Consider the following 21,148-nt stretch of genomic DNA (forward strand, 5'->3'; position numbering starts at 1 on the left):
GATACTGTATGTAATCAAAATTAAAGCCCACAATTGCTATACTGCTAATTGATATACTCACATCAACACCTTGGTCTCAATGGGCGGCATGTTGATATTGATGTTGTCTAGGTCCATGGTCAGATGATCACTGAGTCGGGAGAGAAGGGGAAGGGGTGTAGGGGACATTCAGAGGACACACACAAATCCAATCTCTGTCTTTGTTATCAGTAATTAAACAGCAATGGCTTGGTCCCCATCTTCAGGGAAATGGTCTTTTACAGCAGAAGAAGAGCAAGCTGCTCATTCTGTCTCTGTGTTGTGTTTATTGTGTGCGTGTGCATGTGTATGTGTGTGTGTGTGTGTGTGTGTAAACCTATGTTCCATATAAACCCACCTCTGCAGCTGGAAACCTCCATCATCAACATGCTTGAAGCCACTACGGAGGCTTGTGAGCTGCTCCTGTGAGAGAGGGACAAATAGAGAGACAAAGAGACAGAAATAACAAAGCAGTTGATGATCTCAGATATGTGGCTTTGGTGCTTTACAGCAAGAGAAGATCTCTACAGTGTGTGTGTGTGTGTGTGTGCAAATATGAGTGAATGTATTTGGCAGATGTGCGATCATTGTGCTGAGCTCAGGGACCCTTGCAGCAAGTGGTTTGGCAGCATTTAGACTCAGATGTTTTCTTGTGAAGTTAGTGGAGTAAGCTTTGGAAGAACTCGGCCAAATTGCTGGTTCAGCGTTTTCTAGGCATTTGGCCCAGAAGCACGGATAGAGTCAAAGAGAAAAGTCAAACAGAGAGAGACAGGCAAGGCAGAGAAGATACAGCAGGACATAATTCATGAACTATGGCACAGTTGTTGTACAGATGTAGCAGACAGGTTGGAGACTAGAGCGATGAAACTTTACACTTTCACTAAAATGACTTTTAGCTCCGCTCTCCGCTCCTCGCCTGCTGCTCTCCTCCCCTCTGCTCCATCCTCGAGCTTTAATGGTGCTGTTTAATGAGGACAGGCCTGCCTCTACATAATTGAGCAGACTAATTCAATTACAAGGGAACAACAAAGTTTAAGTGGAGCAGTACTTCCTGATGAGCCAAGAGGGTCACATCAGGGCACTGAGCAGCTACCAGCTACATCACAGTGTATTTGTGTGTTTAAGTGTGTGTGTTTACAGTGAAGCCTGCAAAATCCCCCACTTTTATTTGACTTTTTGTTTGATTTCTTCATTACTGCCTAATGAAGTATGCATGAAAGAATATATTGCATCTATTAGATGGCAGATTGGCCTATAAAGAGACTCACACTTAGAAATATATTACATCTATTAGATGAACTACAGCACTAAGATGATGAAAAATGGCTGTACTGCAGTGGTTACATGCTGTTTTGGTCCTAGGTGTTTAATATTCATTAGAGAGCGATGTACATGCTTCTGTCCCAGTTGCTTTGTTGGTTTTATATCTGCCTGTTACCTGTTTGGTACCTGCCCACCAGTCTCCTTACCTGCCAGTAAGTTCTATTAAATCACTTAAATCATCGTGCTGCCTTCTCTGTCAGCATTTGGGTCCTTTCCTGTTCCCTGTTTGCCAACATCGTAACAGCTTCCCCCTTAATAACTATGAAAGGGTCTCAGAAAAAGTATCCCTTTGAAGTGTAAATGAGCTCATATTGTATATATGTATCTAACTGAAACACTGTCTAACTGAATTTTCAGCTAAAATCAAAGTCATTGTCGAAACCCACCAGCATCGTATTTTTTTTATGAAAAAAAAGGTCTATCTTGTTTGGCTGTTTGCCCAATATCATTGTGGCAGGCAGTGTTGTTTTTCTCATTACTCTCCCTCCCAGAAGGAACAAGCAGCTCATTAAACAGAATCAAGGACTTTGACTAGTGATCAATGATTGCTTCAAGGAGCTGTTTTTCATCTCTTTCTGTCGGTTTGTCTCTCCCTCTCAATTTCTCTCTGATGAAAAGTGGATCTGCGAAAGCACAAGTGTGGCTCGGATGTGGATTCTGTACAACCCAAACCTCCCTGTACTTTCTTCTGCTTTGAGAGTCACTGTCACCTCAGCCTTTCTAAATCTGCACTAATGCTATCCTGGACAGAAAGCTGTCTCTCTCTTATAACGTCCATCACTGTCACACATACACATCCACTCAGACACTTTTAAACATACTTTAAAAAGTGCCATTTGGGAATTTTGAGACAGGCAGGAGCAAGGCAGAGAGGATAAAAAGAAAGAGAAACAAAAAAAGAATGAACTTAAAAGACACTAAAATAACTTAAAGTCGGTGAGATGCAGAATAAGACTTGGGTAGTGAAAGAGACAACAGACAGAGAAATGAGCAAGTGGCAATGATGGAAAGATGTGCCAAGTATAAACGAGGAGGGGTGAGTGTGTCTGTGTGTGTGATTGTCAGGTTCTGGGTAATGGAGTTGCTGGGAGACTGAATGAGCCGATCATTTCAATTTCCCGTTAGAGTTACTGATGGCCCTACCACGGGCATGGCCAGGCAAACTATTAGCCCACCTCAGAAACAAACACACACAGAAACACACTTTCAAGCACACAAGCAGGCACATGCACAGCCATACACAAAAAATTTACACAAATTTGCACATGGAAAAACTTGTACATTTAAGTGCTATAAAGCCTACAGTACCTGCACACATGCATGCACACATGAGCACAACCTTACACACACAGAAGCATCTCCATTTATATACTGGCCTCTCTATCAACAGCTCAACTACAAGTATTATCCTCTCCGTATTTAGTGTCCCCTTAAAACAAGTAAGTAATAAGTTATCAGTGCTACAAACCGACAAGTTACATCAGAGATTATGTTAAATCTGATTATAATTATGTGACTGCATACAAAACACATAGCAAATAGCAAAATTGTTGATAATAGCATTACTGCTGCAGATAATGATGTTACAGCTTCTCATTACTAAGCCTGAATGATTATCTGTTGACATTTGTGCTGTAATTATGTATCTTTATCTTATGTAAATTTTGTTGCAACATCAAAAGTAGAAAATGTCAGATACCATTGAAATGTCAAATGATTTTGGTTTGGGTCAGATTTCGCCCACAGATGACTCCGAAAACACATGGAGAGCATGTCAAACCTCAGTATATCTGCCTTTTTTCTCTTATTCTAATGTGCTGCTAATATTTCACATTAACAATACTTTAATTAAACACTGTTATGGATCCCAACTTTAAGTTTATGAATATACAGTTTTCAAGACTTTACTCAGCTCTGAACTTCATGAATGCCACTATTTTTATTTACCTTTTGTATCACTGTTTTTAGTATTGATTATGTTTGTGTGATATGTGTATGTGTGTGTGCTTGCAAAACAGAAATTCCAACACTTTTTTTGAGAGCGTATTATTTACCACTTAAACAAAACCCTGACTTCAGCAGGACATTTACAACGATCTTAATACATGGTATTGATTTCAAATCTATGGCAGTAAACATTTTGCTATTATTTTGCACCAAACCAAAGGCTGTTTGTGTTGTCAATACACATTGTGTTCAAAGGGTCCTGTCCAAAAGCCTCTTCTTCTGCTATCCACACCTGAATCCTTCCATCCCTTCCTCAGTGGAAAACCCCATCCGTGTCTGGAGTAGGAATGCCAAAAAAGTACCGGAACATAAACGAGAGGTTTGCATAATTTAGTGGTAGAGTCGACAGAAAATCTATAGTCATTTTGGGCTTCGGCAGTGCCAAGCAGGCTTGTATTGATTGGTGTGTGTATATGTGTATGTGATTGTGTGTGTATGTGTGTTGGTGGATTTATGGAGTCAGGCAGAGCAGAGAGAGAAGGAGGCAGAGAAGAAGAGAGAGAGAGATGCTGATGGTGAAGAGACCTTGAACCCACAGTACACTATACAACAACAGAGGAAATAGAGCTACTGACAGCCAAATACAGACCACGAGCCCTCTTATGTTATCCATCTCTCCTTCACCCCCTCTCTATCTCCACCTCTTTCCTCTTTCATCAATCGTTCCTCCTTAACCCCACTTTCCAAAAATTTTATGAAAATAAAACAAGACAGGTGTGAGGAGGCAATGAGAAGAGAAAGCACAAAATTAAGAGAAATGGAAAAGGAGAAAATGATGATTCAATCACACTGTGAGAAATGTACTGTCCTCCCTCTTGGAGAGGAGGACAGGAATAAGGACAGACACAATAAAGCTCAGAGGACCAATAGTTGTTTGGGAGGTCTTCCCTATTATCTGAGGGAAAGACGCAGTTGCAGGTCAGGTGCAGGGTTAGAGGGGATGCAGGATTCTGGCAGCTGCCTTTGCCTTACACAGCTCCATATAGCGAGTCCATGGAAAAGGCTTCCACCACTATTTACACCGTAAAAACCCAGCAGTCCAGGCTTCCAGGTGAATCTGCTATGCAGGCCGTAGTGTGCTCTGTACCCAGGCAGAGGAGACATTTCTGGAGTAAATCCATGGTGGCAATCATGATGGAGCAAAAGGGGCAGGGACAAGTAGCATTTGGGTTAAATTCTAGCCAAATGCAAGTCTGACTGTCTGCTTTGGTCCAAAATTGTCCTAAATTCAGCCCATGTTGCTAAACTTACACTTCACACAGGCTTAAATAAATCCAGAAATGTGCCCGTTCAACAAACTTGTAAAATGTAACTTCTGTCATTTTAGATTTCAAGGGTGTACATGCATTTACACCCTTACTAATACTTCTTTACAGATGCACATTGCACAATTAAGGACATCAAGTGCTGATTGTAAGAATCTTCAATGCCCACAATGACACTTGAAATGAAAACTGTGTTTACAACTTAGTATAAATGTTACCTCAGAAACAACAATGTCTTTTTCTCTTGTGGAAAATTAACTCTTAATATCTGTGCTGCTCTGATGACTCTCGCTTTTATACATTTGATAAAAACTGTTTTTTTATTTTGTATCGATGGGCGTACACATGGCCATTAAGAATAGGCCTGACAGGCTTATTAATGTGCCACGCGGGACAGGTGGGTTGAGTCAAGCTCAGTTTAGGGATATTTACAACAGGCAGGTCTTTAGGAAGGCCAACACCATCTTAAACAGTCCTGACCACTCTCTGTACAAAGATCCTGAGCTCGTCTACAGGCCTCAGCTATAGATCACCTGCTATGAGGACAAGACCTCTAAAAAGGTTGCCTTTATATGTATTGTATAGCTATCGATATGCTAACCATGAAATAGCTCGTGCACATTAATAGCTGCCCTCTGCCTTTTATTTGCACTATATGCTACTTCACTTCTGATATGATCTCAGGGTTTTTATACTGCTTATTGTTTTTATAGCATTGTTTTAACTGCCTTATAGTTGTTTTTATCATGTTTTTATTGTCTCACAGTTGTGTGTGGTGTCACTGCTGTCTTATTGTCTTGTTAATATAATGTTTTAAAACCTGGCTGCACATCACATTTTCTATAATAGGACTATCAAGAATGACTTAACCTGGCTTGACTTTAAAGAAGAAAAAGACTTTACTGAAGGGAAAATCTTTATTAGAGAACTTGCTTGTGTTGTTGTTCTTGCTTAAATCAGCAGTTTCATTCATCATCAGCTCTAGTAGTGTTGAAGAGACACAGAAGGAATTTTACAGAAACCAACGTGGTTTGTTTTATTTCTCTGTGGAATTTTGGGTGCAGATAAATGTGGTCACCTACTCTACCCTTTATAAAAAGATAAAGATATTTGGATCAGAATCACTGTAAATGATTTTCAGGTCAAATATTATACAAATGGTAAATACTGATCTCATCTACATCAATATCACGTGTCTAATTTTGAGCATTTTAGTCATGCAAGGTAGCTCTAGCTTGTGAAGGAAAGCCTGTGTTATGGGGGAGAGACAACACAGGAGACCGAGGAGGGAGGGGCTGAGTGATTGACCCTCTGAGAGGTTAGATACCTCAGCTGTAGGGACAAAGGGCAGGGGAGAGATAAAGAGCACTTTGCAGAGAGGCTGAAAGTGATTCGGTTGAGAGTTGGTAGTTAAAGAGGAAGAGAATATGAAAGTAGGTTCTTCGTTGGCAGTGAGAAAAAGGGATATGGAGGTGAAGGAACAAGCCTTTGGGCTCTGAAGAAATTAAACTGGACCAATGCCAGCCAGCCAGCCAGAGAAACACAGAGGAGAGAGAAATGGCCTGCCTGGGAAATGGCCTTCATCTCTCCTGTACATGCGGTGTAAATCTGTCCCTTGCACCTCCAACTGATCCAGACACACATACTAACATTCACACACATGATTTAAATAGCTCTCCTGCTCCTCTAAATGCCCCCTTAACTCAGGTCAAGGGACAGAGTGACAGACAGAGAGAGGAGACAAATGCACACACATACACACATCTAAAGAGCCTATAAAAACACAAAGTCATAATCTATTTTCAACTCTGTTGCTCTTTAAGGTCACTATCTTTTTCTCTCCCCACAACATAACAAACATGATATAGTCTCATGTTTTTCCACTTCTTTGTGTCTACTTCTTTACTCTCATCTCTTCTTGTTTGTCTTGTATTCCCTCCACAGTCTAAGTTGGTTTTCCTCTTCAATACTTGATGAGCTTCCTGATGTGAAGTGCTGGCAACAGATTCCGGATCGTCACTCTGTCGTCTTCCAGCACTGCAGAACATTGGCCAGCTGTGTTTGTTTTCCTGATGAACTCAATTAACTCTGGTACACAGTCTCCAGAAAGCCGCACGCACACACACACACACACACTATATGGAACCCAAATGTACACATACAGTGTGCATCCTTTAGCCTACAACTAACCAGATATTTCTAGTAATTTACATGGTGCAGACCACCAACATGCAAAAATGTGAGTCATACCTAAAAAATAAATAAAGACAAAGGAAGATAACACTAGTATGAAATAAAAACACAATCAAAAACAATGCAGGAGGAATAAAATTACATATAGTATATCTTGTGTACAGTCAGGAATCCGATAGACCAATTTCAAACCAGCAGGTTTAAAAACCTCTTTGCATGCATAATGAAATTGTATATGCACACTAAGTAGTCCACGTTTGCACAGATGCAGAACACATATTTATCCTGTGCAACTGAACAATAATCTATATCATCTACTGTATATGTAAGTATTATTAGCAAAGTGTTCTTAAATTATGAAAAGTACGCAATGCAATAAAATAGCCCCTGTGAGAGTTAGACTATCTTGTTATTACATTATTATTACTGATGCATGTGTAAGATTGTTGTATTTGGTCAAGATGGAGCTAATTGGAACTATTTTACATACTGTTGGGTAGTTCAATCTATAACAATGCACAATATTTTACAAGCTCATCATATGTTTTATATGTAATTTGTTACTATAAATAACTAGTAACTACAGCTGTCACATAAATGTAGTGTAAAAAGTACATTATTTCCCTCCGAATTGTAGTGACGTAGAAGGATAAAAAAATGGAAAGCAAATAATGAAGAATAAAATGGAAACAATGAAGTAAAGTACAGTGCTTGAGTTAAGCTACTTAGTTACATTTCACCACTGCTGTTTTGTTCAGTACCTGGAACTAACAACAATATGTCAGCCATCATCAAGCAAACAAAGCCAAATAAACATAAATTTTCCCTCCCCTCATCCATGCATGGATTATTTTTTGCTAGCTCTGTCTGGACAATGACCAGGTACTCCTGAGATCACTGGCAAATAAAATGGACGAGTTAACGGCGTAAGCCTGGAGTCAGATGGAGTTTCATGAGTGTAGTTTGATGTGCTTCTCAGAGACATGGCTACACCAGGATATCCCGGATCATAACGTTTCCATCAAGGGCTTTCAGACTGTTCGGGCCGACAGGGATCCCAGCGGGAGCGGTAAGCGGAAAGGCGGCAGGCTTGCTGTGCTGGTCAACAACAGATAGTGTAACCCTGGTCACGTTACTATCAAGCAGAGTATCTGTAGCCCGGACATTGAACTGTTAGCTGTGGGACTCCGGTCATGTTATCTGCCACGTGAATTATCACATGCCTTTGTTGTGGCTGTTTACATCCCTCCCCTCTGCATCGGAGTGCAACGCCATTCACACCGTGCCTCTGGTTAAAAGGCAGCCTGAGACCACAAGGACAGTGAGGAGATGGTCAGAGGAGGCCTATGAGACACTGTAGGAATGTTTTGAGGTGACAAACTGGGATGTACTCTGTGAGTCTCATGGAGAGGACATTGACACGCTTACTGAGTGCATCACTGGGTACATTAACTTCTGTGTGGACTGCAATGTCCCAACTAAGATGGTCCATTGTTATCCAAATAACAAGCGTGGGTAACAAAGGACATCAAAGACATCCTGAATGCCAAGAGGAGGGCCTTTACTGATGGTAATAGGGAGGAGGTGAGGGCAATCCAGGCTGACCTGAAGGTGAAGATCAGGGAGTCCAAGGAGAAGTACAGGAGGAAGCTGGAGTGGAAACTCCAGCAGAACAACATGAGAGAGGTCTGGAGCGGCATGAGAAGCATCACGAGCTTCAGACCAACTGGCAGCAGAGGAGTTGAAGGAAGCTTGGACAGGGCCAACAAACTTAATCTGTTCATTAACAGATTTGACACACCGACTCCTGCTCATCCCCCCTGACACACCGGCTCCTGCTCATTGTTAAGGATCATGTTTTTTGACTTCTCCAGTGCCTTCAACACCATCTGGCCAGCCCTGCTGGGTGAGAAGCTGGCAGCGGTGCAGGTGGATGCCCCCCTCGTGTCCTGGATTGTTGACTACCTGACTGGCAGACCACAGCACGTGTGCCTGCAGCACTGTGTGTCAGACAACGTCGTCAACAACACTGGGGCCCCTCACGGGACTGTCCTCTCTCCCTTCCTCTTCACCATCTACACCACAGACTTCAGCTACCACACAGAGTCCTGCCACCTTCAGAAGTTTTCTGATGACTCTGTTGTGGTGGGAAGTATCAGTGGTGGTGATGAGACTGAGTACAGGGCTGTGGTGGGTAACTTTGTCTCATGGTGTGAGCAGAACCATCTGCAGCTCAATGCGACAAAGTCAAAGGAGCTGGTTGCAGACTTACGAAGGGCCAAGGCACCAGTGACCCCGGGTTTCCATCCAGGGGGTCAGTGTGGACATTGTTGAGGACTACGAATACCTGGGAGTACACATGGACAATAAACTGGACTGGGCTAAGAACACTCAAGCTTTTTACAGGAAGGGCCAGAGCCACCTCTATTTTCTGAGGAGGCTGAGGTCCTTCAACATCTGCCAGACAATGCTGAGGATGTTTTATGAGTCTGTGGTGGTCAGTGCTATCCTGTATGCTGTTGCATGCTGTGGCAGCAGGTTGAGGGTAGCGGACGCTAACAGACTCAACGAACTGATCCGTAAGGCCAGTGACATTGTGGGGGTGAAGCTGGACTCTCTGTTGGTGGTGTCAGAGAGGAGGATGCTGGCCAAACTACATGCCATCTTGGACAGTGTCTCCCACCCACTCCACGAAGTGCTGGTCAAACAAAGGTGTACCTTCAGCGGAAGACTCTTCCCCCCAAAATTCCTGCCTGTGGCCATCAAACTCCTTAAGTCCTCCCTCTAAGTGTCAGTCTATATGACTTTAAGTCGATAAACTGGACATTGGATCATTAACATCACTGTAATACTTCAAATAATTGTGCAATATTCTCTGTTTAATACTCTGGTGCAATATACTCTGTTTTCAGATTAATTTATTCATACTTCTATTACTGCTGTGTAATATCCACCGTCTCATAATAATGTTAATAAGCTACACTGTACTTACAACTTGACAGTACATGCACTACTACTTATTACTTATATTATTACATTGTATTATTATTCCGTACATACTTATCATCAACTGGTAATCCACTTTGTACTTTACACTTATTTTAATTTTATACTTATACCCACTTTGTACTTAATTTATCTGACCTGTATTATAGTGTATTATATTTTTTGCTTAGTAGTTCTATTCCTGTGTGCACTGACGTGATAGTGAGCAGCTGTAACAAAAGAGTTTCCCCTCGGGGATCAATAAAGTATTTCTGATTCTGATACTCCTAACCCAATAATGGTATAACCTTGAGGCTAGGAGTTATTCCAGTCAGCTTTCAGCCAAAAAGCTGTCATGACCTGGTCCTCCACTGATGGTAACCTAACTGGTTTAAACACCATCATACCATCTGCCATATCACACACACACACACACACACAAGCTATCCAGAGGGCTTGGAGGCAGCCTCTATCAGTCAAGATTCCCTGGGGTCCTTTGGACCAGCCAGCCAGCCGGCACCATCTATGCCATCACACTCACATCCTCATTGCTTTCTTCTGCCACAGGGACACAGAACCTGTCAGTACACCCTGTGTTGTGTGTGTGTGTGTGTGTGTGTGGGGTGATAGCAACCGAGGACAGGTGCTGTTATCTGTATTCCTGGCCAGACACTGTGTCTTCTGGCACCTGCATATGTGTGTGAGTGTGTGTATATGTGTGTAGATTTGCCACTGTCCATTGGGATTCAGTGTCCAGACACTGGCAATGTCGTCCCTGAGTGACCCTGCAATCAGAGCTGGCTGGCACTCTCTCTTTCTATTGCACTCTCTCATACACAGACACACACACACACACACAGTCCTTCTCTCTGCTCTGGGGGTTAGGCTAATGACTGACGGTGTCAGAGACAGAGAAGACAGGAGCTGCATACTGAGAAGAGAGGAAATGGAGCAGGGAGAAAACCTAAAGACAGTCACACAAGCTAATACAGAGCCATGGTTTAAAAGCATAACAACACATCACTGCTGTATAATACAAATAATAATAAATGACAAGGTAATGACTATGTTGATGGACAAGAGGGATAGATGGTCATGAGTAGCTCTTAAAGACTTATTGTGTTTTTCTGTGAGTTTCGTGTGCTTAACAAAAACATAGCGAATACATTCAGAGGAATGAGTAAGCTTAGGAGAGGAGAGGAGCTGCCAGGGGTAAACACACACACACACACACACACACACACACACACACACACTTCAGAGGTCCCTGAACAGAACAGAATGAGCATCTGTGTGGTGTCAGGCCGGAGCAGAAACTGGTCCACCGTGGAGAAATATCATTTTCTGCGTGTATTTGTGTGTCTTCCATAAAGTTTCCTCGTTGTGTGAAGAAAATATGGAGTAACATGAAAATAAAATTCTGTCAATCATGCTTGTCAGTCTCAAGTCATAAACTGTGGGGTTTATGACTGTGCAGGTGCACAGACATAAGCAGAAGAACAACAGGACTTTCAGGTCAAGAAGGCAATGCAGCCAACAGAACAAATCACTACAAATACTAATAAAAAAAGATGAAATCATTATGTGTACTTGTGCAACATGCCATGTAGTTCATTCATATTCAGTTCATTTAAAGTTATGTCTTTTCAGCAACATAATTATAAGAAAGTCAGGCTCAAACCTTTCCTTAGCACCAGATATTAGAAATCAGGATAATGTACTCCATAAAGGGATCGTTTTGATAGTCACTGTGAAGACATGCACACCCTGAGGTAATGTACCGCTTCCTCCTGTCCTTTTGCCTGCAGCATTTTCCCTGTGTAGTTAGCACTCCCAGTTCCCCCAGGGGGCCATAATCAGAGCTGTAAAGCCAGCCATTAACATGCCAGAACAAACACACAGTAAAGCAGCTCTTTTTACAACACCACTCAATACTACCTGGCCTCCACGGCAGCCAAGCACAACACCACTGTACTAACGACTGCACTGCTGAGTGGAGAGCAATATATATGCAAAGATCTGAAGGTAAATGTATGCAACTTTAAAGTCTCTTTTATTGGGCATTATGGTCAAACGGAGGGATCGGCACTGTTGCTTAATAAGATTGTAAAGGCAGTTGTGAAAAGAGTAGTAAAAGAGATGCAGACTAAGGAATATGAGCTCCCTGGGGGCTTTTTGGTTAAGGTGATCCTATTTAGAATTTAATTTATTTATTTTTATCTGAACAAGTTTTGTGAAAGACCTTTCAAGTGTATTCAACTATATGTGTGCCTTGCCCAGTCCTTGGAAATTCAGCTCTCAGTGAAAGGATTTAGACCAAGGCCCTCTCAGAGGGCCAAGGCCCTCTCAAATTTAAAAAGAAAGAATGGTCAAATCGATACAGTTAGCACAGTTATCCTGATCTTTAGGCCATAATACGGGTCACTCTCCAAAAACACAGGATCTTTGCTAGTGTCTTTTGTTAGACCCTCCCTGACTGGTAAAATGGTGGCATTTTAAAAATCTAGTTTATAATGCACGCTGTCTGTTTAAAATGTGTAGTCTGCAAGCCCAAGTCAAGATACCCAGGTGATGTCACTTGAGTAATTTTCCTGGACGTGACAAAACTCACTCCAAAGCCACAGAACAATTTTTACATTTGTTTTCACAGGCTATGTTGTACCCTCTGTGACTATTACATTGATATTAACATGGGTGAACCTTTAAAGATGAGTAGAGTTAAGGTCATCATGATTTGAAAGTTGCTTTTGTACACATGCTTGTTGTTTTACTGTGACTCTAAACCCACACACAAATGGTCAATTAAACATTGACATAAACCTGCTTTCTTTACAACGTTTTTGATAAAACTATGTGTGCACAAGTTTACCCCCCAAAACACACACACACACACACACAATTTGATCTAGGGCTGAGACTCGAGCTGAGACTGTCCATTAGCAGGGGTCCACCGCTGTTTCAGGCTTAATGAAGTAGAAAGCCAGAAGAAAGAGAAAGCCTACAGACCTGATTAATGAGAGAGAGAGAGAGAGAGAGAGAGAGAGAGAGAGAGAGAGAGAGAGAGAGAGAGAGAGAGAGAGAGAGAGAGAGAGAGAGAGAGAGAGAGAGAGAGAGAGAGAGAGAGAGAGAGAGAGAGAGGTGTAATTAGAGGTGATGAAGTAAGAAGGGAAGGGCAGAGAACTAAAGAGGGGGAGATTGTGCTTTATTTTGAATTGATCCATGTAAAGCTGCTATGTGAAAAGCGCTTACCTAGTCTTAATTCCTTCAACCTCTTTACTAAATGGTCCCTCTTACTTCTTCTCAAAGTTATCGCTCTATCTCCTTCTCTGAGAGTCTTTTGAAGAATCTTTGTGGCTATGACCGTAGCTTAATACTGTGGAAAGCCTGGCTTACCTCTCTTCAGCTCAGCAGGAAATGATTAGAGTCACGGTCCAGTTAACTGCTGGTCGCCCTCTGCCCTGTGGGCCTCGAGTGGAACCACCCACCTGTGCTGGGACTCTTACTGTAGGAAGGCTAAGGGCACAGCCACATACACACACTGATAGAATCAGTCACCTGTGCAGGGCCATGCAGTGAGCGTTAGGCATTAGCTATGGCGGGCTCTAGCTAAAGCTTGGCTATGCTCTAAAAAGCAGCAGCATGAATGGCACAGCAGGCTGGCGAGGCAGGCAGGCAGCGTGGGTGTTCATTAAAACACCCAGCACCATTCACAGGGAGAAACAAGGCCATAAAAGCAATTAATCTGCCGTAAACAAGCCATTCCGCCTGTCCAACACACCCACGAACACACAGGCATGACAGTGGGAGCAGCAAGGAGGGGAGGAGGGTAGATGTGCCTCTTGTTCCTCCCGGCTCTTTTTCTCATTATCTCTCTCTGTCTGATTCTGTTTCTCTGAACTACTCAGATAAATCCACAGATCTTAAGGTTTTCTAATCTAAAAAGTGTTGCTGTCTAAATTCTGCAGTGCTGTTGTAGAGATAACTCCAGACAGAAGGTGAGTAAAAAGTCTCACATCACACATGCTACAGATCAGCTGACCGAACCAGATGGTTTTCTGGACCTGTCAGTGATGTCATCTCACAGGTTTGTGCACTGTTTTGCACCATTCATCACTTGTTTCTTTGCTTTGATTCTTGTCCTTATAGGCTGATGTTCACTTATTCCATAACACAATAGAACATTTTTCTGATAACAGAATTAAGATGCATCATATCATTTTCAAGATGGTCCTGACAAGTGAACATTAGACTTTCAAATAAGAAAAAATTCTAATTTTGAATCACTCAAAAGATGTTGTGTTGTGAAATATATATAGAATAATCAAATTTATATTCAGTGCAATAAACAGTGTTATGTGAAGACAAAACTCTTCACACATATAAGAAAAGTCATTTTGTTCATTTTTCATGACAGTTTGCTTGGAATCATTAATTTGGACAACTAAATTTCATAAAAACAATAAGATATGATTATAGTACGTCAACACAATTCCAAAATCAACATATGGTAATATAAATCTCTAAGTGCCAGGTATTTCACTAAGTCATGTTTACCTGGGGATCTATTGAGGTTTCATTTTTTGTTAAGTACAAATATAAAAACTTCACAAAAAACCCTAAAACATGAAATAATTTGCTTATAACAAAAAATGAACTTCAAATTTGTAATTTTTCGCATGGCAACTCCTGCTGGCCATAGGGTCCTAAGCAGCTGCTTACTTCATGTTTTCTCCTGCTCTTATATCACCTCAACACGTATCTGTATTTTTAAAATCATCTTCACTAATCCCTAGGCATTTTCCCGCACAGCAGACGTTTATTACCCCAGAGGACAATAAGACACATAAACAAATTATCAACTGTTGAGTATGAGAACTAAGGAGCTTTATCAGCATTGATACCAGTGTTAGTATTGATGAACCTCTTCTGCCACAAACACCCCCCCTCCTCTCCACTTATTTCACTTTTGTACAATACTGAATATATCAGATACAATATGTGGTAATAAGCAACTGAACGTATATGTGTGCGTGTGCAAAATCTTGTGTGCATTTATTGCTGGAGGCTGTACAGATGATGAGAGATCATGAGTTGGATACCTCCACCCTATTGAGTAATAATGAGATTGCTGTGATTGCCTGAGCTAAAAATAGTAGGCTGCTAGTAGCTTTAATAGTGGGATTGTCTCTCTGCTATCCGACCCTATGGCTACACCACTGTGACTGTATAGATTTCTATAGGAGAAGCTGTAACTATGCTGGAAAAGGCATACACACAAAGTAATGATCATGCACACGCACACACACACACACACACACACACACACACAAAATGTTTTAGCTGTCAGGCATACAGGGAAAGGAGATGACATATGGAAAACATAGGGGGAAACACACAAAGAGAATGAAGGATAAGTGGACTCAGAACTATAATAAATATTTTTCCTCTAGCAAAGGTCAACTCTCAAGTTTAGAGAGGAAGCCAAAGCTCCCATATCTCTACTTTCCTAACATCCAATTATCTTTTTTCCATATCCTCTCCTCAGCTTTCCTTCAGAAATTCACACATTTTGTTCACTTTCTTTATGACACTCTGTCCTTCTCCCCATTATTTTAGAAAAAAATTAAATTCTTGTCTGTTCTTTAACCCTGACTTTCTATGATTCAATCCCAGCATGTCTGTTATCCCAGCACAGTGTTATTCTGCCCTTCAGGGTCTATGAGCACATCAGGTAATGCACATTAGTAAATACATTATCATGCTGTAATGTACAAACAAGCAAATGAGATGAGAGACACACAGGTTACATAGCAGAAGAAAATATATCGTCATTCTTCTTGCTTATTCTCAGCCTCAATGAGGGACTGAATAATGGTAATGTTAAACAAACACATATTCCCTCCCCTAATTTTATATCTACCTGTCTCCCTGTCTCTTCTTCTAGCAAGTGGCCATCACACAGAGCCAATCTTGTGGAAAATGAAAACTATCAGAATATTCTTGGGGAGCTCAGGGAGAGTTGTGTGCTCTCCGAGCACCATTTCACCTGCCGTGTTTACAGCTCCACCCTGAGCTATTGCATGACTTGTCTTTGCTCTCTGTATCGCAGAGGGAGAATGAAGTTGAAATTAGTTCCGGGGATATATATGTGTGTGTAAGTGCATACATTTCAAGTGCATAGACACACTCACACAGCACATAACACACACATAAACACACACACACACACAGGTTCAATTAGATTGCAATCGTAGGGGACATGAGGGATAAGTCATGTTTAGCGCACCTGTCTCTCCAGCAGGATTTGTGCTAGAATTAAAGCAGAGAGTTTGGGAGCTCAGCCACGAAAGCATCAACTGGAGGTCATAAACACACAGGAGACAAGCTGGAGTCTATACTGCTTACATGATGACTCTTAGGGACAGATGCAATAAATAAATCAGTACATCCCCCACCCTCAAACCAACACACTGCATTAATATAAACTCAAATACGCTTACATAAACATGAATGCATAGTGTGAGTAAAAACAAGAAAATGCACAAATATCCCAATGCAGAGGCAGTATACAGTAAACACCACAGCATCTTTTCAAGGATATGTATGTGTGTGTGTGTGTGTGTAGTATTTGCCAAACTGTACCCACCAGAGACTGTGAGTGACAGGTACATGGGTAACTGTCACTGGTACACAGCTAATGAATATTCACACTGTTATTCTCACTGCATTATTCACACCAGCATGAACTCTGTGCATGCACAAAAGCGCACATCGACAAGCTTGCATTTTAACTCATTTGAACCGACACATTTGGATACACAAGCAAATATAAATAAAAGAAAGACAGACACTGAGACAGTCAGACAGAAAATTTTCCATTTCTGCTGCTCGCAACTGCGTACTTTAGCTGTCAGCATGTGAGCTGACAACAGCGAGAGAAATGTTGCCCACTGGGGTGACCTTGACTTTAAACACACACACTCACACACAATAGTTAACTTCACAGTTACAACAGAAGTTGCCATTATTCTTCCTTCTGTGTTTGACTCTTTGTCACTTACATATATGGCTGTCATTCTGTCCATCTCCGTCAGTCTGTCTGTCTCCCCTTGTCTAATGCTGTTTCTAAATGTACAAGGAAGTGTCAGTGTTGGTCTGCAAATCATCCTTTCAGATTGTGTGTGTGTGTGTGTGTGCTTGTGTTATGTGTTTAAAATGCAAGGCTCTGGAGAGTGGTAGAAAAGGCAGTGATTTCCTCCCAACACTGAATAAAACATCCCATTTAGAGCCAACGGCTATACACCATAAATCACCGTTCCACTACCACTGGGCCCCCACCCAGAGACAGAAAAGCCGGATGACTGGATGTATATGAGAAAGAAGATGTGAAAGAGATGCAGGTGATAATAAAGAGGAGCAGTGATGTGGAGCTTTGAAAGATAGAGATGTTTGAACTGAGTGAAAAGAATCTAATGCAAAGAAAGAAGAAAGCTAAAGTAAAATCTTTCGAACCCCATGATTGTTGGCTACTAAAATACACACACACACATCCACAGTAAAATGGTAGAGCAAAGTGCTGTCACATCAAACACTAAAGATTGGTTTACTCTGCTTACTAAAACCCAAGTTGATGAAAAATGATTAAATGAATGTCAAATTAGTTCTGAATTTGGAATTGTATTCAAGTAAGAGCTGTAATGCTAGATGTATACTGAAATTATAGTAAAATTTAAAGAAATAGTTCGACATTTTGGGAAATATGCATATTCGCTTTCTTGCTGAAAGTTACATGAGAAAGTGCTCTATGTAAGTACAGTCAGCTTACCATTTCTAACCATCCATATTTAAAAATCAAGATAACTTAGAACTTACCTCAGTCAAGTCAACCTTTCTGACTGACAAAAGGTTTGACTGAAAAAAATCAGCGAGACTATCAATCTAAAAAGTCCACTTTCCTGCAACTTTTCTTGTATTTGTGTGTGTGAAATAAAGGAACAATGATAAAAAATTCAGAACGAAACAAACTGAGGGATGTAGTTAGGATAGAAGGGGTTAAGTAACAACCAATGTGGTAGTTTGCCACCTTACCTCCTCCAGCCCTGTGTTCTCTGTTGTTTTCCCCTTCCTCATGTGGCTTGTGTGTCCCCCAACGTGTCCTTGGATATGTGTGTGTGTGTGTGTGTGTGTGTGTGTGTGTGTGTGTGTGTATGTATGTCACCTGGTCTGACTCCGTGGGTTCCACACCTGCTGCTGATCACCGGCTCACCTGGCTGCAATCATTCATCAGTCTCCACAGTTAAATACCAGGCTTTCCCACAACACCAACGCCAGATCGTCCACGTACACTAGTACGACCACTACGTCACGGCGCCCAAGTATTTTCAAGATAAGTACCGACTATTGATTATTTTGATATCTCGTTCTTATTCTGGTCTTTGTTCTGCCACAGGGTTGTTCTGTGCCGGTGATCACAGTCATCTCTGCTCCTGTCTGGATTTCCATTTGCCTGCCTGCCCCTCCTATGCTCCACTGTGTTTCCTCCCATCTACCTCTCCACGGAGCCAGAGCCGGGTGATACCGTCCTGCTCTAAGTTGGGGTTCCCACTGACGGCCAGTCTCTGCCCTCCGCCACCAGTCGACGCTCCTGGGTTACCATTACCTTTCCCGTTTCCTGCGGAGACTACACAGGGAACTCCGCCCTGAAGATCTTCCCCCCTTTCCCTCTCCGCCTTTTGCTTGGCAATAAAGAGTGACTTTAATCACTATCGCTCGTGTGTTCTGCATTGTGGGTTCTACCATTAGTTCGTACTACACGACAACCAACTGTTAACTGTAACAACCGGACTAGCACAATTAATTACTTTGCTAATTACTGTGAAAAATGCTACTATTTTAACACGTTACTACCCAACACAGTGCATAATTTGTTACCAAATAAAAACATGATTACTTGAAAGTGTATTTTGTAAATGTATATTTTTCACTTTGAAAATTGTTCTTGATGTGTGCATGCATGGTATCATATGTGCCCATAAACACGTCTTTGTGTGAGTTTGTACAGGTGAAGGTCAACTTGAATTACCCTTCTCTTTACAGAATGAGCATAGTTGAAATGAACATGACAGCAGAATGAGCTGGGAGGAGGGAGCAGTCAGACAGGGTAAGTGCTTCCTTTTCCCTTAACATTTTATTTTTTAGAGAGGAGTGATTTTAATAGAATACCGGGGAGATGTAATCGCATCAGAGTGCCAATCATTTCTGCAAAAGTGGGTTCCCGCAATAGGCTGACTGTTATGGGAGGGTATCTGACTCGAAGTGGCTATCAAACCACATCAACTCTCCTCCTGGCTGAGTGAAAGAGGAGGGGTGGGGGTGTTTAACAGCTTGCGTCTGTCCATCTGACCATCTGTCTATGTACCTGTGAATGGGATGAAGGTGGTTCTTGTGTACGTCCACGTGCCTGAGTCTGCAGTGTATTTCACCAGCTACAGTTGTCCAACCTTTTCTAATAGCTTGCCAGTTATTTACAGCAAGACACACTGCTGCATTTAGCCAGTCGTATATCAGGTGGGGGACAGTCATTGACATATTGCTAATCAATATTTGTCCCCACGGTGACACAAGTCTCCATGGGATGGTGTGCATGCAGGTTAAAGTCCCCACCAGGATATGAGAAAATGAAACACACACACACACACCCTTGTACTTCTATCTTTGTGAGGACCGTCATTGACATTCCCTAACCCTAACGTTAACCTAATTTTAACCAAGTCTTAACCTTCAAACAGCCCTTTGAAGTTGTACAAGTGTGTATACACACACACACACACACACACACAGAAGAATGATCTGGACTTGGATACCGGCACATAACAATAAATCTCACTCTCGAATTCTCTTGCGCTTACAAACAATAAAAAGGTAAAAAGCTTAAATATATTTGAAGAAACCACTGCAGACAAATGAAAGGCCTAAAAAATCTGAACCAATCCTTTAAAGCTGCACCTAGTAAATGTTTTTATATTAACAATGGGTCAAATGACTATGTGTAATGTGAAAGGTGTCCCTCATTGTGACAAAGAATTATCACCCAACTCTGCTATTCAGAGTCCTCAGTTCTGCATTTTATCATCTTTCAGCTCATTGTTTTCGTTTCCCAGCCTGCAACGTAACTGTTTTGGTTCACTTTCACCGCTCTCATCAACCTCATTTTTAGATGCAGCAGGCAGCTGTTTTCAGCAATAAACTAAACTCAATAAATTGACTGTACACTACCTGCCCAGCACCAAATACAGACAGACAAAGTTAGTGGAGCTTTTAGCAGCTAAAGAAACAGACATTTCCATCAAGAGATGACAGAAATAAAAAAAGCTGAAATGAGAGTGAAATTTGGACTTTAATTCACCAGATGTCCAGAAACATGACTCTAGATGAATGCTAACATTGCACTGTGTCTGCTGGATGTGTAACATGTTTGCTAACACATTTGCCACATAATTTTATAAGGCAATAATATGTCAATGTGGTGTTTAAAGATTGTTCTGCTACTCACAAGTGGCCAAAAAATGTTATTACTACTTTAAATATGTTAGCAGCACTCTTAGATTCCTTGCCATTATACTTTCTGCGCCTGACTTTATATGTACACTTAACTTTCGGTTGCCACATATATGTGTCTCCAATGGCCAGATCACAAATCTGATTCCAATCTGTCTGGGTTTTGCTGGGCTACATGCACATAAGGGTAAGCCCCAGTCCAGTCCAGAGGAAGGCATTAATGCACCTGAAGCTTTTTGGTAACTAACAATCAACTGAACAATCAAATTTTAATCAATCTCAAATGCCTCTTTGGTACATTTACACTTAGCTTTTTAGATATCCGATAGCTATCCAATGCGCTAAAGAAGCATGAAGTGACTAAGTGTAAATAGTTTTTCATAGAATTGAAGGTTTTGTCAAAAAACATTCCAGAAAAATGTGCACTAAGTTCAGCCTTTAAGGTCAGCCAACAGGAGGCAGTGGCTTATAGCAAGAAAAGACTGAAAGCTTGTGTTGTAAATTGGTAAATTTTATTCACCGTACCTGCTTTAATGAAAGCTCTCTCTCTCGTACACACGTACACAAACACACACAAAAAAATGCACATTATGGGCATGTTGCAGGGGTAATGGACTTGGTAATTGCTTAGCAACAGGCAATGGCACCACCACCTGTCTACCAAGGTACCCACTGAAGGTCAGTGTGTGTGTGTGTGTGCGTGCGTGCGTTAATATGTGTGTGTGGGGGGGGCACCTTATCACAGGATACACACAGTATCACTGTCTCATTGTTTTTTTCTGTTTTCCAGTCTTGTTAAG

General features: G+C 41.5%; 1 protein-coding gene across 2 annotated transcripts in view; it reads right to left on the reverse strand.

Moving 5' to 3' along the window:
* The window catches only part of schip1 (schwannomin interacting protein 1), a 204,612-nt gene that overhangs the window by 140,904 nt on the left and 42,560 nt on the right, over nt 1-21,148 (reverse strand). The window contains exons 1-3 of one of the 2 annotated variants that reach the window (XM_044202005.1): nt 17,880-17,947; nt 377-441; nt 62-130 (exon numbers count right to left, since the gene is read on the reverse strand). In XM_044202005.1, coding sequence (XP_044057940.1) covers nt 62-130; nt 377-441; nt 17,880-17,921 — 176 coding nt within the window. In that variant the 5' untranslated portion in view covers nt 17,922-17,947. Of the gene's footprint in view, nt 1-61; nt 131-376; nt 442-17,879; nt 17,948-21,148 lie in introns of those variants that run through there. The other variant, XM_044202004.1, reaches the window with a different exon arrangement.

The sequence above is a fragment of the Siniperca chuatsi genome, linkage group LG7 (assembly GCF_020085105.1).
Source record: "Siniperca chuatsi isolate FFG_IHB_CAS linkage group LG7, ASM2008510v1, whole genome shotgun sequence".
Taxonomy (NCBI): domain Eukaryota; kingdom Metazoa; phylum Chordata; class Actinopteri; order Centrarchiformes; family Sinipercidae; genus Siniperca; species Siniperca chuatsi.